The sequence below is a fragment of the Echiichthys vipera genome (genome assembly GCF_963691815.1).
Source record: "Echiichthys vipera genome assembly, chromosome: 13".
In the NCBI taxonomy this organism is placed as follows: domain Eukaryota; kingdom Metazoa; phylum Chordata; class Actinopteri; order Perciformes; family Trachinidae; genus Echiichthys; species Echiichthys vipera.
In genome coordinates, this window is record NC_139838.1 from 1,452,445 (window position 1) to 1,468,792 (window position 16,348).

The 16,348-nt window shown below is 39.7% G+C and overlaps 1 protein-coding gene across 1 annotated transcript in view; it reads left to right on the forward strand.

The window, feature by feature from the left end:
- The first annotated feature begins 1,951 nt into the window (after positions 1–1,951).
- Positions 1,952–16,348, forward strand: part of LOC310955953 (tropomyosin alpha-1 chain-like) — a 28,965-nt gene continuing 14,568 nt past the window's right edge. The window contains exons 1-3 of the mRNA XM_083926032.1: positions 1,952–2,147; positions 11,036–11,161; positions 13,629–13,762. Coding sequence (XP_083782158.1) covers positions 2,034–2,147; positions 11,036–11,161; positions 13,629–13,762 — 374 coding nt within the window. The 5' untranslated portion in view covers positions 1,952–2,033. The remainder of the gene's footprint in view (positions 2,148–11,035; positions 11,162–13,628; positions 13,763–16,348) is intronic.

Genomic DNA, 16,348 nt, shown 5'->3' on the forward strand with positions numbered 1-16,348 from the left:
GTTCATCCCCAAACTCTCTCTTCACCAGCACACACACACACACACACACACACACACACACACTGAGCTGAGATACGCTTTATAATGTCCTCTGCATCGGTGCTAGCCTTATTGTCACTAGCACACACAATTTTGACAACTATTGAAATTTTAAGGTGGACTGTTTTCTTTAATATTACTTAGTGCATGAGTTGATGTTGTAAATCAAACAAGCCACCTTGAATGTCAAAATGATAACTCTTTGTTTTCATCGTCTTTCTTGAACGACATACATTTTAATAATTGTCAGATCTTGAAGTGCTCATAGAACTGTCTCAATGTCAACCAGATTATTCAAACTGCAACTATTCAAAACCCATTCAAAGTGATACGTCACCTCAGGAGTCTCGCACATTCCTCTGGGGCCTTTTTTTTGTAGGGGAAACACACTGAGTGAACGGCCATTTGAGAGGGCGTGCCTTCAAACTTTCCCAGCAGCCACATTTTAGCTTAATGGAAACAAGCCTAATGGTGCCCTCACAGATGTGCAAGTTGCCGTGGGCACTAACACATCCCCATACCATCACAGATGCTGGCCTTTAAACTTTGCGCTAATAATAATCTGGATGCTCCTTGATGTGACGTCCATGATTTCCAAAAACAACTGTAAATGTGGACTCTTCGGACCACATCACAGTTTTCCCCTTTGGGTCAGTCCGTCTCAGATGAGCTCAGGCCCAGAGAAGACAGGGGTGTTTCTGATTTTTACTGATACATGGCTTTAGCTTCGCATGGTAGAGTTTTAACTTGCACTTGCCACTGCGAGGCAACCTTCTCGTAATGAACATTTTTATTGTTGACTAGCAGCTTTGAACAGTCCCCTCTAGTAAGAAGGAATGACATATATTATGAAGCTCCCACATTAACGCAAGCCTTGTCATTCCAAAATGTTGGCAACTCAGCTCCGCGACTGCGTGCAGATGTTGTACTGACGACCCAGTGGAGTGTCGCCTCTTGTCATTATAAAGTCTTTGCTATGGACAAAAACCTCATTCAACCTCCTTTCAACCTTCAACATTCAATCAGAACTCTCCCTTTAAATGGTGTCATGGAGATGAGACTGTAACAGGGCTTTGCTCATTTAATGGCAGCAACAGCTGTTGTTTAACTGCATGGTGGCCATAACAAAAAATAGATTAAATATGGAAACCTGTTACAACATACTTTTTTTTTAAGAAAAAGAGGAGTCAAAAAAAGAATCAAAGGACCTTGATAACACATTAACTGAAAATCAAGAAGGCACAACTGACTTTTATTCCTATGACTAACATCTGACCTTGGTCTGTATGTAATTTGAGCAGCATGTGTGAGACAAAAGCAAAAGACAAAAGCATTTCCTTTGTCATATCTTCTATTAGCATTACAACGCAGCCTCCATTTAGTTAATATTAGAAAATTGATACTGAACTCATGCAGGGAAATTAATGTTATGTTTATATATATATATATTTAATTTCATGTCCCGCCTGTTAAAGGGAAGGTTTTCTTTGCCACTGGACTCAAAGGGGGGATTGTTGGGTCTATGTAAATCATCAATGAGTCATATAGTGTGGTCTATACCTACTCTGTAAAGTGTCCTGAGATAACTTTTGTTATGATTTGGCACTATAAATAAAATTGAATTGAAATTATTTGTTTATTTGAAAGGGACCACCACCTAGCCACTTGAAACACCAAATCTCCAATGTACAGCATCACATTTATAGCTACTGCTAATTTCCATTGCCCGAGTTTGCTAATGCAATGTAGTTGTCAATGTTTAACATGTTCATATCTCTCAGGTGCTGATATCCTTTTCTTTTCTGTTTTTCATTTGAGTAGTGATTGTGAAGGATAGGGGAGGGTAGTAGTGGGAGTGTCTCCTCTGTCATATAAATGGTCTCTCTCTATCTTTGTCACAGTTTAGTCTCCACCAGGCGCTTAGGTCATCCTGTCTGCACCAGTTTTCTTCTCATCTCTACTCGGCTGCAAAAGCCCATTAAACTTCAGCCAAAATGGAGGCCATCAAAAAGAAAATGCTTATGCTGAAGTTGGACAAGGAGAATGCACTGGACCAGGCTGAACAAGCTGAAGCAGACAAGAAAGCAGCCGAAGACAGAAGCAAGCAGGTGCGTGATTATCACAGCTAATCGCATATACAGATACTTCCAAATAGTCTGATCAAGGCAACGTATGATGCAGAAAGACTCAGTATAAAAGGCACAGAAGACTTTCTAGCATTGTGCCTTTCATAAGGTTACCTGTCACTCTTTCAAGTGAGTGAGATTTTTTTTAACTGTCTCATGAAGCTTTTGTAAGTGAGCAGTTTCAAGAGCTTAAGAATAAGATCTTCGTATTTGATTGATTGACAAGGTGGTATCTAGCATCTCCTCTGGGTAGAATCTTTAGACTCTATCACATGATAACTTTTGATGATGACATTCTGACCAGTCAACCAAAAATCGTGCTTCTTCTCTGCATCTTGAAGACTCAATCCTGAATTCTGGAGATCTGGAGATATATTTTTGCTTTGCCCCTTTCGATCTTCTCACTTAGCATTGCTTATCCACTTGTGGCACATGACAAGATTCAATTCAGTGTTTTTTTTTCGAGTGCTAAATCATAACAAAAGTTATCTTAAGACACTTTACATATAGAGTATGTAAAGACTACACTCTATGACTTATTCATGATTTACAGATATCCAACAATTCTTCCATGAGCAGAAACAAGTCGCACTTTCTTTAATAATAATAATTATTATTATAGTTATTATATGCAGTATTAATCCAGCAATCTTGCGCAATTGAAACAGGCCCTGCCCTCACAAGGGCCCCGACTGGTATGCAGAAATGTAATAATTCACCCACTTTTTAAAAGTCTGTCTCTTTACTTGGCTGCATGTCCCGGGGCTGGAGGGGCAGTCTGGCCATTGGGGAGTTTGATTTTCCGAACGGCCGCTCAATCCCGGGCTTAACTGGCCAGCGTTCATATTTCAATATCAGTTACTGATGTGATAAAAAAAAAAAAAGTCGAAAACTTAGTGGTGGAGATGAAAAAAAAAAGGCAGCATGGAGAAGTTGAGATTAACAAGAAAAAAACAGCAACAAATCAAAGTTTATTATTATTACTATTGTTGGTATTCAAATCCAGTGACTATAGTGGAGGTGATGCTGGGACACAGGGTGACTGCAGTCATGGTGGTGAGTAGGAGGAGGACAGGCAGGAGGAACCAGCAAAGATATAGGGAAAGGTGTGTGCAGTGCAGTGTGCAGGGCTGGAGAGGGTGTGGCTCTGCCGTAGCTACTCCGTTGCTAGCATACAGTCTATAGACCCTACTGTTGCTCTAAAATGGTGAATAAGTATTTTGGAGCGTCAACACCTTTAAATCACTGGTTTCACTGTCAGAATTTATTCGGTTGGGAAGTTTGGAAGAGCTGCATGATTTTATTATTTTATCCCCATTCCACTTAGTCATCTTCATCAACGTTAAATCACTTTATAAATTATTTATATTCTGCATATTAAACCTGTTAACTTCAAATATCTAGTCCCTGGAATTGGGCCACAGTTTAGCTCTTGAAACAGGCCCCCAGATGCTTAAGGCCGCCTGTGATGATGTATTCATGATTATGGTCGATTTAGTTGTTTTCACTTGTTATTTGATATATTTTTATTGTATTATAGTCATGTTTTTTATATTGTCTGCTCATTATGTTTGTCAAAAATGTTGTCAGTTGTGTCTGTCTCAGGACGCTCTGAAAAAAGAGATGTTTAATGTCAGCGAGCTCTTCCTGTTAGATAAATAAAAATCCTCCAGCTTCTCAAACACAGTGTGATGGTTAAAGCTAATAACGCAGAAACATTAACGTTATGTGGTCAACAATAAACCTGTAACACAAACTTGCCTTTAGCTGACATTAATAATTAACGTGTATTTCTCCCGGTTTAACGGTGTTAGCCAGCAGAAGGAAGCAGGACCGGCAAGAAAACACTTTTCAAAAATAGGGAATTTAATGAACGCCAGTCTAAATGTTAACCTCTCACAAAGCTAACATTAGTAACAAGCTAACATTAGTAGCAAGCTAACATTAGTAGCAAGCTAACGATGATTATGCAGCTGAGCTTAACACAGATGTTGCATTCTGTGATTCTTTTGTTTCGGCTGTGCCTGAAGTTATTAAAGCCAAACTATAGGACAGACGGTAATGAAACTGCAGCAGCAGACCAAAGTGAAGATAGTTTATAGTCAAATATTCTGACAGTTTGGGATCGGAGTGAATATCTGTTGAATATCTAACTTGGAACTAACTTCACCCCGGTCATCAGCAATGACATTCTGCTTGTGCTGTTAAATATACTCTTACCTTTCTGGCATGTCTCACAGCAAATTTGAACATGAACAACTCTGCCTCCCTCCAAAGTCCCACCCTCTTCCCCCTGCCTGACCTCAGACACTCCCTTCCCCCCGTTGACACGTGCAGTGAGAAAGTTAGCAGCACAAGTGAAATAGCACTCACGCTAAGGCTAATCTTCCTTGCACAAATAACATAGTATAAAAAAATATAGTAACTAACAGACTGCTTTCTTGGATTAGGCTAACTAAAAGTACCTGTCCAGAAACTCGTCAAAAACTCTGCGAGCTGCATTAGCCTCCGCCATCGCTGGAAAGCAGAGCCCATGTTCACTCGCATCTTGCCTCTTGACGCATCAGTTCTACACCCTTTCGCGCTATCTCTCACCGACCACTCACAAGCGGTGACAGCAGAAGGGACGCTGCAACGATGGCAGGAAGCTCGGCGAAGAGAATAAAATGATTGGTCAGACTTTTATCAGAAATATATGTTGTAAATATTTATGAGGTTTTTTTAAACACCTGGTGGATTTATTTTACATTTTAGTGTGCCATTCACTTATTAGGAGCATTTTAAGTTTACAAAAGAAAAGTGTAAAGAACCAGAAAGGTTAGAATAGCTTTAATGCTTCAAACTGCACATAAATAAAAGATTGTGCACAAGTCCCAAATCTCAAGTCTTTGGGGCGCAAGTCCAAGTCAAGTCTCAAATCAGAGTCCCCATCTCTGCCCCCAGCAGACTAGGCCTATAGCAGCATTACTAAGAGCTAATAAGCCCTAACTGTAAGTTTTCAATTTTAAGTTGACTTTAAATATGAAGACAGTGTCTGCCTGCCGAACAACACTTGGGAGTTGGTTCCACAGGAGAAGAGCTTGGTAGCTGAAGGCTCTGCCTCCCATTCTACTTTTGGAGACTCTAGGAACGTCAAATAGCCCTGCATTCTCAGAGCGCAAAGATCTAGTCGGGTAATACTGTACTATAAGCGCTTTAAGATAAAACAGAACCTGAACAATAAGAGCTTTGTAGGTAAGGAGAAGGATTTTAAATTCTATTCTAGGTTTTAAAGGTAGCCAGAGCAGAGTAGCCAATACAAGAGAAATATGATACATTTTCACAATATTACGCAGGTGAAAAAAATGAAGTCCTTGTCGTTAGTTTTATGTGAGAATTGATGGACGTATCCTTATCAATATGAATTAACAAAATAACACCCATATTCCTTACTGTGGTGCTGGAGGACAACACAACATCATCCAGAGTAACAACATCTTTAGATATTGAGTTTCAGAGGCCTTCGGGGCCAAGTACAATAACTTAGAAGTTAAGTTACTGATCGGTTTCTTCTTGTTTGATCGATAAATATAATTGTGTATCATTAGCATAACAATGAAAATGTATGGAGTGTTTCCTTATAATATTTCCTAAGGGAAGCAATATATAAGGTGAATAGAATCGGCCCAAGGACAGAACCCTGTGGGACTGCATGACTGACTTTAGTGTGCATGGAGGATTTGTCCTTCCTTATGTAAGAAACTGAGATCGATCTGATGAATATGACTTAAACCAGCTTAATGCGGTTCTTTTAATGCCAATTAGATGCTCCAGTCTCTTTAGCAGGATGCGATGGTCAATAGTGTCAAAGGCCGCACTAAGATCTAGTAAAACAAATACAGAGACAAGTCCTTTGTCTGAAGCTATTAGAAGGTCGTTAGTCATTTTTACCAGTGCTGTGTCAGTGCTATGATCCGCTCTAAATCCTGACTGGAAGTCCTCAAATAAGTCATTATTATGTAAAAGGTCAGAACAGCTGATTGGCGACTAATTTCTCGTGGATCTTAGGGAGAAAAGGAAGGTTAGATATAGGTCTATAGTTGGTTAGAACCTCTGGATCAAGACTGGGCTTTTTAAGAAGAGGTTTAATTACAGCTACTTTAAAAGACAGTGGTACGTAACCTGCTGATAAAGACATATTAATCATATCTAATACAGGAGTGCTAACTAAAGGTAACACTTCTTTAAGTGACCTAGTTGGAATAGAGTCCAGGGGACAAGTACAAGGCTTTGATGCCAAAATAGTAGAGGTTAATTTGATAATGTCAACTGTAGAAAAGCAGTCCAAGAATACATCAGGTCGTACAGTTGTTTCTAAGGTTCCTGGGTTTAAAGAAAAATTGGTGCCAGCGAGTTGATTTTGTCTCTAATAGTAATAATTTTATCATTAAAGAAGGTCATGAAGTCGTTACTACTGAGGGTTATAGGAATACATGGCTCAGTAGAGCTGTGGCTCTCTGTCAGCCTGGCTACAGTGCTGAAAAGAAATCTAGGACTGTTCTTATTCTCCTCTATTAAAGATGAGTAATAGGCTGCTCTGGCATTACGGAGGGCCTTCCTATATGTTTTAAAACTCTCTTGCCAAACTCAGCTCGATTCCTACAGATTGGTGAAACTCCACTACAATTTTTAACGTTATGCCATGGAGCTAACTTCCTCTGTTTCATTATCTTCTTTTTTTAAAGAAGCAACACAGTCGAATGACGTTAGTAGTGAACCTTCAACACTGTCAACAAGGTGAATTTTCAATAACGTAACTAAAGTGCACACAGGACATGAATGGGACATGAAATGAAGCCTCCTGAGTAAAAGTCCGGTGTTTGCTTGACCTACCCACCACCCCAGCCTCCCTTCCCTCCCTTCTCACTCTTCATCCTTGAATACTTGCTGTGTGTCTTATTTCACCGCAGACAGGTGCACAGATTAAAGCATGGTGTGTCTGTGCCAAACGCTGAAGGCAGTGACACAACAGTGGTATTTGACGCCCTGGGAATGAAAAAGGGCTGGGATGGATGGGTAGGAGGAGATTCTACTGAAAAATAATAGCTTGGAGCAGCTCACTGGGGTTGATAATGTCGTATATGACATCAAAGCATAATATATATGCCATACTAAATATCTCCTGGTTACAGTTAATAAATCTATGGCGGAAAATCTAAAATGTATCCATTTTTCCAGACTGAGAGCAGTTCTTATTGCTGCTAGTTGTCTATTATTAATCCCATGATGCATTTGGTCGAGTTTGTCAGTCAGAGGTTGTTTCTAAATGGGACAGCTCTGATATAAACCTCCTTGCACTGTGGAATATGAGATGTCACCCCATCCTACCAATAGATCTATACTATTAGGGCAACACAAAATAATATGTAGAATAGTCTCAATGATATTAAATAACGCATAGATTCTCCTTTGGGCATTAATGTAAGGCAAGCACTTAGGGGGATGCATGGATATTCCGTTTTCATTCCATTTTATTAGGGTTCTTGAACAGGAATGAACAGGAAGAGATGTCATTAGAAAGGCAGCCTTTTCAATAATGATATACAGCAAAGAAGGAGAAAAGAGAAAGCATGAGAATGTTCTTTAACTTATTTATATTGGTGTATTGGTCCCTTTTCCAGCAGACAGGTGCACTGTGCCGATGGTGAGCAGTATCACACAGTAGTAACTTGTGACGGAAATGTATAATTATGACTTTGTGTAACTCAAAACACAGGACAAGTCACCCTTGTGTTCTGATATGTTGCTGTTAACGTCATGCCAGTTGGGGTGCCGCTTTCTGTATTTACCCTCCACTGAACCTGACCTTTAGGGCACTCTTCCTGACGGGAGCTGTTTGTGCAGGCGTCTCGAAGACGGCCTTCCTTGCAAGGAAATGATTTGGAAATAAACTCACATGGAGAAAGACAATCTTATTGTTTCTTTATCTTTCTTCATTTGATCCTTATTGACTGAACTGACTCAAACTAATTTGCACTGTAGCTAGCTACTAATGGCACAATTACAGTAGCACTGAGAGAGGAAACTTCGTCAGTTGAAGAAGTTTCTTCCTGGTTCTTGTGGCATGTTTTTACCCATGGAAACAAGGACAGTGTTTGTGTTTACACAATGACACAGTTACAAAGGTGTTTGTGGTGTGCACCTATTCACCAGGAGGCAGTACTCAAAAAGAAGTCAGAGGACTCGTGGACAAAATCAGAAGTGTCGGTATTCAGGAATACTGCTGCCTCTCTACAACAATCTGTGGCAGATGGGCGGCTTATTCAGCCACCCTGAGGCAAAACGTAGCAGAACACAGGCTAATCACTTTTGCTCCATTGTATTATTTGCCATGTAATACTATATTATTTTTTACTTTTATACTGTTATACTTCATTATGTATTATATTAGGTTTCTATATTAACAATAAGTATCATTAATTAAACATTGCCAATGGTGACAGCAACCACAGAGTTGGTTTTGAGTATTTTACCAGGTGTTTATCTGTCTGTCACCGTTATGCCTTCACAACCGTGTAATATAAAGTCATGAAACTGTACAGGTGTGTAGTTAAGATCAAAACTAAATGCCGAGTTTGAAAACTGCATCCACCATTTTGTGGCTTTGTGAAACATGCCCCAACGATACTTGATATGAATTAATTTAAAGCATACACTGGCCTTAAAGTTGTAATCCATAAGATTTGAGATATGTTGTTTCTAGTGTCCTCTGTGGCAGTAAGATGTAACTGCAGAGGAGCCTGTTCTTTCAGAGCCTCCATCTTGTTACGTTCTTGGTCACTATAGCTGTATTCCAAATCGTTCCCCATCACAGAAGTAGTGCACTATATAGTGTGTACGCCATTTTGTAGTGGTAAATTTCAGCTGGCAATCAGGACACACAACTGTAGTTAACAAAACCAAACATTAACACCATGGAATTTTCAATAATTTATTCGGGATTTAACCTTTAAATAAACAAGCAACATAAATACAACCTTTTACCTTCCTCCTGAGAACAGGTTTATATCATAAACAGACTGTAAAACCGGTTTCCAGCTCTGTTTGTTTACATGATGCTGGACGTACCCGCTTCTGTCACATATATCAGGCGCATGTACTGACGCACTGATTTGTTAGAAAATTCCAGTGTCTTGTCTGAAATCTCGTTTGGTCATTCTTTATATAGTGCACTATTTAATAACTTGTAGGGGACTGTGAGTGAGTGAATGAGGGAATGATTTTGAACACAGCTTATGTGTGTTGACTATTTATATTTAGTTATTCTTTTGGTCTTTTGTAAACTTTATGAACACATTCACCTCTTCACTTCCAGTCCGTCCCCTATATGTTACCCTCTTAAATCTATACAAACACACACACACAGAGGTTACTATTATACCTCTACCCTTATTAGCCTCACTCAGGAGATGGAATTTTTTCATTTCCGATTGCAAGTGAACGCAGCATAACTGAGTCACTAACATGGAGGATTATTTACATTTAGAGAGAGAATGTCTCCACAGACACACAGATGTGAATACTCAGCAAAGAGGCAACAAGTGCTTTCATTAGTGGGTCAATCACGATTGTTTTAACTCACTCTGTGATCGATAGGAAGGTAAAAGGCAATTAAATAGATGAGTACAACTTTAAAGAGAAATGTGTGCCTGTGTATCTGAGTGCAAGGTGGGCTCAAAGCCTTCCCAGTCTGTCTTAAAACATTATTCAGTTGCCCATATATGCAGTGAAACAGGAGCTGGTAGCTGTAATACTCCTTCTGTTTCAAAGTGCTCTATTTTTTTTTTTTTTTTTTTTAATTGAATTTTGCAGACAAGTGCACAAGAAAAATCATAACAGCCGTACTGTGTCTGCCTTTAAAAGAAAGGGGGGCAGAGACAAAAACAACAACAACACGGACCCTGCCATCCCTCCCAACAACCCATGTCAAACATGGCCACAACAACTAAACAACATACAACATAAGTAGATAGGCAAAGTGAAAAAAAATAATAATAATAATAAGTAAATAGATACAGCTAATAGCAAAAATAAATAAAATAATTCCAGGAGGAATACAAAAAAAAAAAAAAAAAAAAAAAAAAACAACAACATAAAAAAACAAAAAGGGGAAGGCGTGGGTGGGTGGGTGGGTCTCTCCTTGCAGGCACTAGTTAGTGTCCTCGGCATCATCAGGAGTAACAGTAAGACTTGTACTAAAAAGAGCCAGCAGTGGGTCTCATTATTGGTGGAATGCTGTCAAAGATCCCCTCAAAGTGCTCTTTGTGCTTCCAGTGGAAGTGATGAAGGACAAAATTCAAAGTTTACCTGAAGTGAGGAGGATCCCTCTCCCAGGATGAACAAACAGGCAATAGATGCTGTGTACAGAAAAACCAACAGAATAAAATGACAGTATAGACAATCCGAATGACAAAAGAATATACAGTACGTTGATTGTGAACATATAAGGAAAAAATGGATGTCCAAACAGCTGGAGCCTGGGTTACAACAGCCTCTTCAACAGTGAACCTGGGAAGAGGACAGATCACACAACACACACACACACACACACACACACACACACACACACACACACACACACACACACACACACACACACACACACACACACACACACACACACACACACACACACACACACACACACACACACACACACACACACAGAAAAAGTGCTTCAATGTGAATATTGGCATGTAGGGAGTGTTTAGATTGACTTGACATTATATCCCAGGGCATTACAATCAAGGTATTGAGCATGTCAACGTATTGTCTGATGAATATATTTTGAAAAACCTGCTTACTGTGTGTTTGATCTCCCACACCATCAGCATGAAGACGAACTTCTGCAAATGCAAAAGAAGCTGAAAGGGACAGAGGATGAGCTTGATAAATACTCTGAAGCCCTGAAGGATGCTCAGGAGAAGCTTGAGGTCGCCGACAAGAAGGCTGCTGATGTAAGTAATACAATTCCAGAAATGCAAAAAGTTACATTATATTGAATTTGCATGACCAGTTATTCAAGAGAACAGAAACTTACTCTTTTGCACCACAACCTAGGCCCTGATAAACAATTGTTGGAGTGGATTTGCCTCTTTAGGAGGTATAGGTCACGCCTTGTCTATTTTTGTTTATTATTTCTGTCTGATTAGGCAGAGGAACTGTTGCACATAGTAAACCTCTAAATATGACAGACTCTGTACCTTCCCACACTGCACACGTCAACCCTTACTGAGGCGCTGATAAAAGCTGCTGCCACTGTAAACCAGGCCTGGCTGATTCCCTGCGTCTCCCTTGCATTCCATTCTCATCATGCTCTGCATGGACTCCTCACAGCTGTTGGGGGGGATTCAGAGCCCTATTTTTGCCATGATGTCAGCCACTCAACCTTGACTGCAGGCTTAACAATGGTCTAAGTCCATTTTAGGTACATCATCCATTCCTCCAGGGTCACAGTATTTATTTAGTCTCTCTCCCTTTGGAGAGACTGAATTATTTTTTTTTAATGTCACTATTAGTAAAATTAAAGTTCCCCTCAACTCAAAAAATAGTTTTTCTTCTGTTTATTTCCTCTAAAGTCTCTGACATTGACTGTGCTGACTTGTATCCGGACAAAGTTTGTCACAAGAGATGTGTCTGTGCACTTGTATGTATCCAGGGTACCGGATTGTCAGTAACTACAGAGGAAAACACACTCCCATCATAGCTGTCAGCCACTGACAGCTACAAGCTAACAAGCTAACAAAATTAATAAAAGATGCCAACTTCACTCATCATTCTGATTCATCTGCTAGTCCACCATTTTACTCTTCATCCTAGTCTGGTTCTGACTTATGCTGGGTTCAGGACGCCTAAACTATAGTAGCAGATCACAAGCTTCCCACTCACAAAGCTCCACGAGATGGCTGCCCTGCCGCCTCCTGTGGGAACCTGGCTTGGGGCTTAAACTTGTAAGCCTATACTACACAATCTATGATTAGAGCTGTGGCTCCTGTTAACCACCAACCATGTTGATCTGCAGTCATGCAAGAAATGAAAGAAAACATTCCAGTCTGTAATCTTCTGCCTCTTTTCAGTTTCAGAGTCAATGCTGAAACATTAATTTCAGAGTCTACATATAGAAGGTACAGCTGTCACCAAAGGCCATTATTCTGCCTACAAAGAATGCCTGGAATAAAATTCCAGTGTACTGGTGTGGTTCCAGGACTAGCAAGCTCCAAATTATAGTTGATCAACTAAAATCAACTCTTACTTCCATCTTCACAATCATCATCCCATATTATGATGAGGGACTTTCCCTTTTTAAGAACAAATACAAATTACTATTAAAAATGCTATATCATTTTAATTTATTTAAACACAACCCACCTATGTGCAGAACCCAAAAGCTTCAACACATTTCCTCTCAGATGGTTTGATTTTTATGATGTTTTGTTCGTTACAGGATCCAAAAAGAGATCAGGAAGTCTAACATTCTAGTTTATGCAACAATGATAATGAAGCAACACCAATAGTGGATTTGAGAAACACCCCTGCTGGGGCTCTATGACCTTTTGCACTGGAATTCTAAATTTGATCAGATGATTACAGATCAAATATTAGTTGTTTTTCAGTGATAGTTTGAATTTCAAATAAAATGTGTTAATGGATGTTTGCCAAGTAGACCTCAGATGTTTTAAATATAAGAGAAATGAGTGTGTGCCATAATTGACCTTGGCTCCAGCCTTTTGTCTCGCATTTGGTCATCCCCAGCTGTATTTACTGTGAGGCTACCTTTACATCTCTGCTTTCTTCATTTTGTACTAACCCTTCAATTATTATACACATGGATATTCAATAAGCATATCATTTATTCCCCCAGAATAACAATAACCCTGTACCCATATAGATTATCTTTATTTACAAACTTTGTAAACCTTTTCTTGTTGTAGCCTAAAGTACTGCCACTGTTTTGAAAGCATGGTTTTAAATAAATGGTCAGTAGATAATATGTGTTGTAACCCAGTTTTGAATACATTCACTAAATTTGCACACACTGTTTTCTATACATTCTCCTTCTTTTCATATACATACATTATTTTATTGTTACCTTGTATGTACAAAAATACATTTCCATGTGCAGGCTGTATTATAAAGCATTACAGCAATAGTTTACATGTCTAAGCCAATACAGCCAACACAGACAAAGATGATGTACCATAATGGAAGGCTAGGCTAATTCTAAACTGCAGTGTATCTACACCATCATAAAGCATTTTCTGTCACAATAGTTTCTGAATAAATGTGTTATTGATGTTAGCATTGTTATTTGAAAAAGAAACAAAGAGGAAAAGCTGTTGTCCTGTTGGCACACCAGACCTGTGCAACTGCTGATAGAATAATGGTTTGTCTTAATCTGTCTGCACCATGTTTGTCCGTGCTCAGGCTGAAGCAGAAGTGGCTTCACTGAACAGACGCATCCAGCTAGTGGAAGAGGAGTTGGACCGAGCTCAGGAGAGGCTGGCAACGGCTCTGCAGAAGCTGGAGGAGGCTGAGAAGGCTGCTGATGAGAGCGAGAGGTGATTACTTGCTGTGATTGTTTAGTCATTTGGTTGAGTGTTATAAGACAAGAGGGAAGGCTCACTTTATTATCATGGTTAACAATGGCCGCCCTTTGCCCAGGGCCAGTTCAAAGCAATGTTGGTATAGTACACTCAGGGGTGAATTCACAAAGAATGGACTGCTATCTGCCCTATCTCAAGGTCCAATTGGCAAAATACATTTCGCTAATGATATTCAACCCAAACACGCCCACGTGTGTATGTTTGAGAGAGAGAGAGAGAGAGAGAGAGAGAGAGAGAGAGAGAGAGAGAGAGAGAGAGAGAGAGAGAGAGAGAGAGAGAGAGAGAGAGAGAGAGAGAGAGAGAGAGAGAGAGAGAGAGAGAGAGAGAGAGAGAGAGAGCGAGAGAGAGAGAGAGAGAGAGAGAGAGAGAGAGAGAGAGGTCTCTATGCTGGTGACCTGGAACTGTTGTCTCCAAAGAAGGTCTACAGCAGCACCTGAACCTCCTCCATCAGTTCAGCTCACCTGGGGTCTCATTTATAAAGCTTGCCATGCACAAAAACCTTGCGTAGACAGAAATGCGCGGTAAAATGTGCGGTGGCAAATGTTGGAGTCAGCAGAGAAAAACACACGCATTAACTATAAAATAACTGGCAGCAAATGTATTTCACACTGTATAAAGCCTAGCTGTAGTTGTGGATAGGCTATACTAATATAGGACTATACTGTTGGCACACAGTTAAGATGCAGTTTAAATGAATTATCAAGTCTACATGTTTTTAAGAACATGTTTAATTGAATTTTAGAACTGCATACGTCGGCAGTTGTGGAAAAAGTTGTGTGCAAAGTTATGGCCTACAATTATGAATTGAAGAGATACATTTCATTTGATACAATTATTTTTAAATTCATGAAATGATTACATTCATGTCTTTTCAGTCAAATTTGACCCTGCTGAGATAGATTGCCACTCTACGGCCGTCATTAGTAATGTCCACACTGTGCCCTGCAAACAACATGTTTTTTCTTTTTCCACCTCTCCAACAAGAACATCAACTTCACATTGATTATGTATTTTTTGTTTTCCTCTCTACCTTTGTCATGATGTCAGTATGAATGAATATTAATTTTAGGCATTTCATCGACTATTTATAGGCATCTATGGGCGTGACATGAAGCCGCAAAAGCTGCGCCACATTTAGAGTTGATTGTGATTTATAAAGGGAAACCGGCGTAGGAGAGTGTGCTTTATGAATCCCTATGTTTTGTCCATACGCCACCTTTGACGTGAATCCTAAGCACAGTTTTAAAAATGAGGCCCCAGGTCTGTAACTGTTTACCTAGAGAAGACTAGAGTTGTGATTTTCCATAAGCAGTTCAGAATGAAGGAAAACATGCATGATTTTATTTGGACCCCTTTTAATTAAAAAACACAAAAAATACACATACCTTGGCCTGAACATCAGCTCCACAGGAAGCTTCAACATGGCTGAAAAAGATCTGAGAGACAAAGAAGAAGGGCTTTCTATTCAATTAAGGGAAATATTCAATTTGATATTCCAGTTCCAATCTGGCTCAAGATGTGTTTGTGTTAGAATCAGTTATTCTGCATGAAATCTGGCAGTGAAATCTGGGGCCCAAAATTGAATCAGGACTTTGACAAATGGAACAAAAAACATAATTGAATAATTTCACACTGAGTTCTGTAAGAACCTCTTTCACCTACAAAGAAAGACCCCAACAACGCATGTAGAGCAGAACTCAGCCAATATCCACTCATATTCAAAATTCAAAAAAGGGCGCCTATACTTTTTAACAATGCTTTTATCAACACCTTAAAAACTAGTGACCCCCTGACCTCCATTACACCGCCCTTAGCTGCAGAGAGCTGAAACCAGAGAAAAGTCCCCTCAACAAGCTGGTCCAACGGCTCAACCCACATCACATGACCCGCCCCAGACCGCCTCAGGACCACAGCCACCCCCAAATGACCTGAGCACTGTTAAAAGTGCCAGGTTAAGAAAAGTCCTGACAGTGCACAGACTCAGTGAACATAAACTACTACTTGTGAAATTATTCTGTTTTTGTACATTTATTTAATTATTTTAATTTGTTTTATTTTCTTTTTAATTTTGGTTTTTGGTTTTGTTTTTTGACATAAGACTAGTTGTTGAGGTCGAGAAATATCCCAAGCTTTATGACCCACAATCTGGGAATTATAAAGACAATGGTAAAAGAAAAGATATTGTCTGGCGAGCCATAGCATTATATGAGACGCTGCTGTGTGAGTGTGTCTTCAGATTGTCTCTCTCAGCTTACATGTATGCTTGGCAGGAGAGAGAGAGCATTCACATGTGATGATAAGTAAAGCACATCTTGGGAGGGCCCATTCACTGGACCTTTTCAGAGTCGAATCATTTCTGTGGCTGCGATTAATGACAAATCCTGTTTTTGTCTGTTTTGTCTAATCAATTATTCGTTTGCTGTGGATCCCAGAGCACAGTCTGTCATGGTTTAGACTTTGTTGAGTGACGGCCTGGAGATAGCAAAAGGCAGTAGAACAAACTGATTATTGTGAGTAAAAACCACAGTTGTAGAATACCAA